This window comes from Diabrotica undecimpunctata, chromosome 7 (genome assembly GCF_040954645.1).
Source record: "Diabrotica undecimpunctata isolate CICGRU chromosome 7, icDiaUnde3, whole genome shotgun sequence".
Classification (NCBI taxonomy): domain Eukaryota; kingdom Metazoa; phylum Arthropoda; class Insecta; order Coleoptera; family Chrysomelidae; genus Diabrotica; species Diabrotica undecimpunctata.
Window position 1 is genome coordinate 147,731,685 of NC_092809.1, and position 6,125 is coordinate 147,737,809.

General features: G+C 34.3%; 1 protein-coding gene across 1 annotated transcript; it reads right to left on the bottom strand.

Moving 5' to 3' along the window:
* Positions 1–402: 402 nt before the first annotated feature.
* Positions 403–5,638, bottom strand: LOC140447029 (uncharacterized). The gene has a single exon (XM_072539617.1). It carries the CDS (start codon positions 4,448–4,450, stop codon positions 818–820), a length of 3,633 nt encoding a protein of 1,210 aa, XP_072395718.1. The 5' UTR covers positions 4,451–5,638; the 3' UTR covers positions 403–817.
* Positions 5,639–6,125: the final 487 nt, after the last annotated feature.

Sequence of the window (6,125 nt, forward strand, 5' to 3'; positions counted from 1 at the left end):
TAAATTAGAAACAATTCGAATGATGCATATTTGTCGGCAAATGCATAAAGGCATGCAACAAATATTAACTCGTCTCTACTAATATTTAGGGTGTTTTGGGCGGTTGTGGCGTATTTTCAGGAGCACACGATCAAAACGGGCGGTGCTCGCGCCACTGCCAAGTGATGGAATTTGATACACTCTGCATGTCACTCGCGTCATAATTAACATTCCGATAACTCCGTTCAATTTTGCGTTATTTTGCTGGTTTTCAACATTCCCATCCTAACTATATATATATATATATATATATATATATATATATATATATATATATATATATATATATATATATATATTATATATATATATATATATATATATATATATATATATATATATATATATATATGTAGGGTTTTTCTTTGTTGTCTAGGGTTTAATAATTATAGGCCACGGGTCGATTCGAATTAAAACAAACACTTTATTGTTAAACTCGTAAATTACAGGAATGAAGAATGAATATACAACTAATATAAACAGTAACTACTTATAATTTGAAATAGGTCCGCGGCTTAATAGCAAAAATATGAACGTCTTTCGTCGTACGTCGTATAGAGATGAGATGCCGTTATATGCATATCAACTCTTCGTCTTGAGTGCTCTACTTACACTGTGTACTCGACCGGCCGTCGAGCGTCGAGCTACTATCATACCGCGTTTTATGTTTTTTCAGCAATGGTACTTAACTCTGGCTTTCGGCTCGCGGTTCGTGATAAATAGAAGTTATTGGTAACGGAAATAATTTTAATAAGTTTATTTGATGACGAATGCAATCCTACACTCGGCCATCCTCTTCAGAATCCGACTCGGATTCGTCGCTTTCATTGTCGACCCACGGTTTAAGATACTCAGCACACGTTGATGTTCGCATTGGCCCCTCATGCTTACCAATCTTAACAACATCGTAACGATCGTTATCTTTAACCTTGACAATCTCGTATGGACCTAAGAACTTTATCTTGAGTTTAAGTCCTGGTCCGAACTGGGTTCTTTTTATTGCAACTAAATCTTTTTCCTTATAAATTTTTGCTCGTTTTCTTCTAGAATTATACCCCTTTTTGTTTTCAGCTTGTACCTTACATATTTGTTCTTTACATCTTTCTCGAAGTTCTTTTCTTTCTTCATCATATATTTTAATCACCTCTTCCTCTATGAGTTCTCTGATTCGAATGTCTTCTTTATTTTTCATTTTTACGCCAACCAATACTTCGAAAGGTGTAGTACCTATACTTCGTTGATAGGTAGAGTTCAATGCATTTTGTACCCTGTCAACATTTTTATACCATTTCGTAGGTTCTTCTAAACTCAATTTCGTAAGAACAGGGATGATTGTTTTAATCACCTCTTCCTCTATGAGTTCTCTGATTCGAATGTCTTCTTTATTTTTCATTTTTATGCCAACCAATACTTCGAAAGGTGTAGTACCTATACTTCGTTGATAGGTAGAGTTCAATGCATTTTGTACTCTGTCAACATTTTTATACCATTTCGTAGGTTCTTCTAAACTCAATTTCGTAAGAACAGGGATGATTGTTCTATTCACTCGTTCAACTTGACCGTTTCCTCGTGGTACTTCAGTTGTGACTAGAACATGTTGCATATTTTCTTGTTGGCAATATCTTTTAAATTCCTCTGATCGAAATGCTGTACCTCGGTCGGTTATCATTCGAGAACGGTTTCCAAATATTCTTCGTTGCTTTTCAAGACAACTTATAACTTCTTTCTTCGTTGTCGACTTAGTCGGGTAAAGCCAAACAAATTTGGTAAAATCGTCTAAATAGTAAATTACATATTTTTGAGCCGTCAATTCTCTAAAAATGTGAGCAATAAACCTCTGAAATACTTCTGGGCTGTTACACAGTCCAAATGGACACTTGAGGAAATCAAACTGTCCGCTGGGCGTCACGAACGATGTGTACTTAGTACTACTAAATTCTACGGGAACATGAAAAAATCCGTTCTTTAAATCAACCATACTAAAAATTTTTGCACCTTGTAAAAAGTCAAGCACGTCTTCAACGAGGGGAAGTGGGAATCTGTCTCTTATTATGTTTTTATTTACTTTTCTATAATCGCAGCAAATTCTTGTCCGACCGTCCTTCTTCTTTACCAATACTATTGGGCTGGCAAAATCTGAACAACTAGGTTTAATTATACCTTCGTTTAGCCACTCATTTATCTGACTGTCTACCTCTTCTTTTTCAGAAACAGATAATCGTCTGGGTCTTTCATAAATCGGTTCCTCGCTTTTTAGGACAATTTTCATTTCAATTTCTGTCGTCTTCGTTTTCTTTGGTTCATAAGTTTCCATTAACTGCCTAACAATTTCTCTGTGTTTTTCGTCTTCAATGTGTGCTACTTTTACTTCATCTTCTTTATCTTTTTCGTCAAGCATAATGTGCATAATAAAGTTTTCGTCCGTCCTCTTGCACATTACTATCCCATCATCTCTTATGCTAACACATGCTTGTTGTAAAATATTATTTCCAATTATTGCTTGAAAAGATGTCGCAGCTTTTGGGATAATATGAAATGTTAGATCAAACTTCTCTTCGTTAACGTCAGCTTGGGTAGAGAATGATCCGAATGTGTTAACTTTCGCATTTTGTCCTAAGCCTTTCAAAATTATGGTGTCGGGTGTTAAACAAATATCTTTAAAGAATGTATCGTAAACATCTTCTCTTATCGCACATATATCACTTCCTGTGTCAAATAAAGCTGTTAGTGTGATCTGATTAATTGTAAGCTTAACGGCTGTTTTTGGCTGAACCTCAATTACATTTAAAGCTGTGTTTTCTGTAGTAGCCTTCGTCGAATTTTTATTGGGACATTTACTTAAAACATGCCCATATTTGTCGCAACCAAAGCACTTCGTTCCCTTAGACTTATCTGGACAATCCTTAGATTTATGACCTCTACTTCCACAATTAAAACAAGTAATGTTGTTTTCTCTTTTCACGTCGTTCTTCTCTCTTTTTTCCTTTCTAACGATGTCTTCGTTTTTCTTAAATCCTTCTTTATTTGCTCTAAAGACTTGAGCTTGTCCAGTAGTCTTCTTACCGTGTATCCTCTCATATAGTTTAATTTTCTCCTTAAACTCTGCAAAATTTTTTGCTCCATATAGCACTAGTTTATTGGATGATTCGTCTTGTATTCCATCAATTATGTATTCCATAACAACTTCTTGTTCTAAGTAAGCTCTATTAGCTATTTCTCTCATTTTAATCATGTATTCTTGTACAGTCTCATCAAATTTTTTTCGTCTCGTCATCAACATTTTATGTATCTGCGCACTATTTACCTGTTCTCCGAATTCTGCTATTAAACGTCTCTTCAATTCAGGCCAATTTCTGATGCCTTTTTCTGACTGCACAAACAATTTGGCGAGTCCTTTTAAACATTTTTTTGCATAGATTAATTTTTGTAGGTTGTTCCACCCTGTTATCTCAGCTACTTCTTCAAACTCGATAATCCACGTGCGAATAGGATATTCGTCTTTTCCATCAAATGATCTTATGCTGTCCTCCACGTCTCTAAAGCTTAATGCAAATGATTCTTGTCGTCTTATACCAGTCGCTCCAGTATTTACGGATCTAACTTCAGCGTCATTCCTTGCGCTATAACTCCTTTGTCCAATTTCTTCATGTATGTAAATATCTTCGTCATCTCGCCTTTCTTCGTATTTTCGTCTCTCTTCGTCATTATTTCGTTCATATCTACGTCTTTCATCACATATTTGTCGTCCTTCGTCATAATTTCGCTCTTCGCGTCTTCGTCTATCCTCGTCGTTTCTTCTCTCACATCTTCGTCTTTCTTTTTCTTCACGTCTTTCGTCTTCCACACGTCTTTCATCGTCTTCCCGTCTTTCTTCTTCTAATCGTCGTTTTTCTTTTTCACGTCTTTCATCGTCTTTCCGTCTTTCTTCTTCCAATCGTCGTTTTTCTTTTTCACGTCTTTCATCATCTTTCCGTCTTTCTTCTTCCAATCGTCTTTTTTCGTCTTTCAGTTGTCTTTTTTCTTCCTTTCGTCTTTCGTCGTCTTCATCTATATCTGATACGTCATCCTCCTCTTCGTCGTCTTCAGTTTCGTCGTCGTTAATAAAGGTATTCAAAAAGGAACAAATACGGACAACCACGTCATGCTTTTCATTTTTATAATTTAAACCAAGAATTTGGCATACCGCAATTAAATCAGGAAGATCAAAATTTTCACTTACGGCTTGACATTTACTCAAAAATTGTTCGGAAGTGTCGTCAAGCCGAAATCCAGGAAAAGCACGCAAAGCTTTTCTAGTTTTTCGAGGTTCACCATCAGTGGTAAAACAAATATAATGTAAAATTTTAGCAACTCTCAATTTAGCATGAGTAATATTATAGCCAATATTACCGATAGAACCCAAAGTTGCCATAATAATAAAATATTTTTTTAAAAATATCCAACAATACCGAAAATATATGTAACTACATATAAACTATAAACATACAAAAAATGAAACCTTTTCAAAAATGATCATTGTCTTTTAATAACCATAATAACGCATATTTGTGCTATCAAACCTACATAAATTATCGTTTTCCTAATCTAAAACAGAAATATATCGTCGACAAAAAATAGGAGTAATAAAATTTTTATTATAATTGATTTCTATTTATTACGGAATTCACTCTTAAGACTCATAAACGTTTAAAAACCGGATACCATAAATGTTCAAATGTATGAAAATGTTTTTATTATAGTCACAAAATTAAATCTAGGTCAAATAAAAATAGTTCATTCATATAAGAAACACGTGCGTCTTTACTGAGAGTTCATCTACTATACTATTAATTCTGTTATATAAACAAATGCAAAACTTTCAAAACACAAATGTCATATAAATATAAATACCGTTATCTTCTTTGTCTTTATTTGCTTGGTAGAATGTTGAACAATAACTCTTACCTTAGCAAATCATCTTTAATAGTTTTTTAATTCGTTACCATCTTGCATCGGTTGAGATTTTATCGTCTTTGCTCCTCTTTCTCGTTCTTGGCATATCTATTTGAGTTGGTATTGGTAAACAAGGCGTTGTTGTGTCGTCAATCATATAATATCCTGTTCCTCTATCCTTTATCTGCTATCCGCTATCTGCTATCGTTTATCATTCATCGTTCATCGTTCATCCCGGACAGGCCCCCAAAATGTAGGGTTTTTCTTTGTTGTCTAGGGTTTAATAATTATAGGCCACGGGTCGATTCGAATTAAAACAAACACTTTATTGTTAAACTCGTAAATTACAGGAATGAAGAATGAATATACAACTAATATAAACAGTAACTACTTATAATTTGAAATAGGTCCGCGGCTTAATAGCAAAAATATGAACGTCTTTCGTCGTACGTCGTATAGAGATGAGATGCCGTTATATGCATATCAACTCTTCGTCTTGAGTGCTCTACTTACACTGTGTACTCGACCGGCCGTCGAGCGTCGAGCTACTATCATACCGCGTTTTATGTTTTTTCAGCAATGGTACTTAACTCTGGCTTTCGGCTCGCGGTTCGTGATAAATAGAAGTTATTGGTAACGGAAATAATTTTAATAAGTTTATTTGATGACGAATGCAATCCTACATATATATATATATATATATAGGTGATCAAATTATTATGATCACTTTAAAAAACTTTGTATTTTGCTGTTTAATAAAGAATAAAACTGCATATAAGCGTCTAATGATGTGAATATAATATAAAAGTAATCATGAACACTTTCTTTTACAAAATTTTAAAATATTTTTTTCTTTGACCTTAAATAACAATTTTTTAATATTTTTTGTGACCTCCTTTAGCTTCGATGACAGCTTTGATCGTCGTTGACATGCTTTGAACGTTTCTCAGGCAGTCTTCTTTTATTTTATCGTTTTTATCGTTTATCGTTTCTGTGTCAAGTGGCAATGAGTCTCTCAATTAACTGCTGCTTATTTTTGACAGTTTCCTGGTCAATACCCCTCTTCATAAGCTCCCATGGATGTTCAATCGGATTGAGGTCTGGGGAATTACCTGGTCACTTCATTACTAAGATGTTACTGTTTTTACTTTATG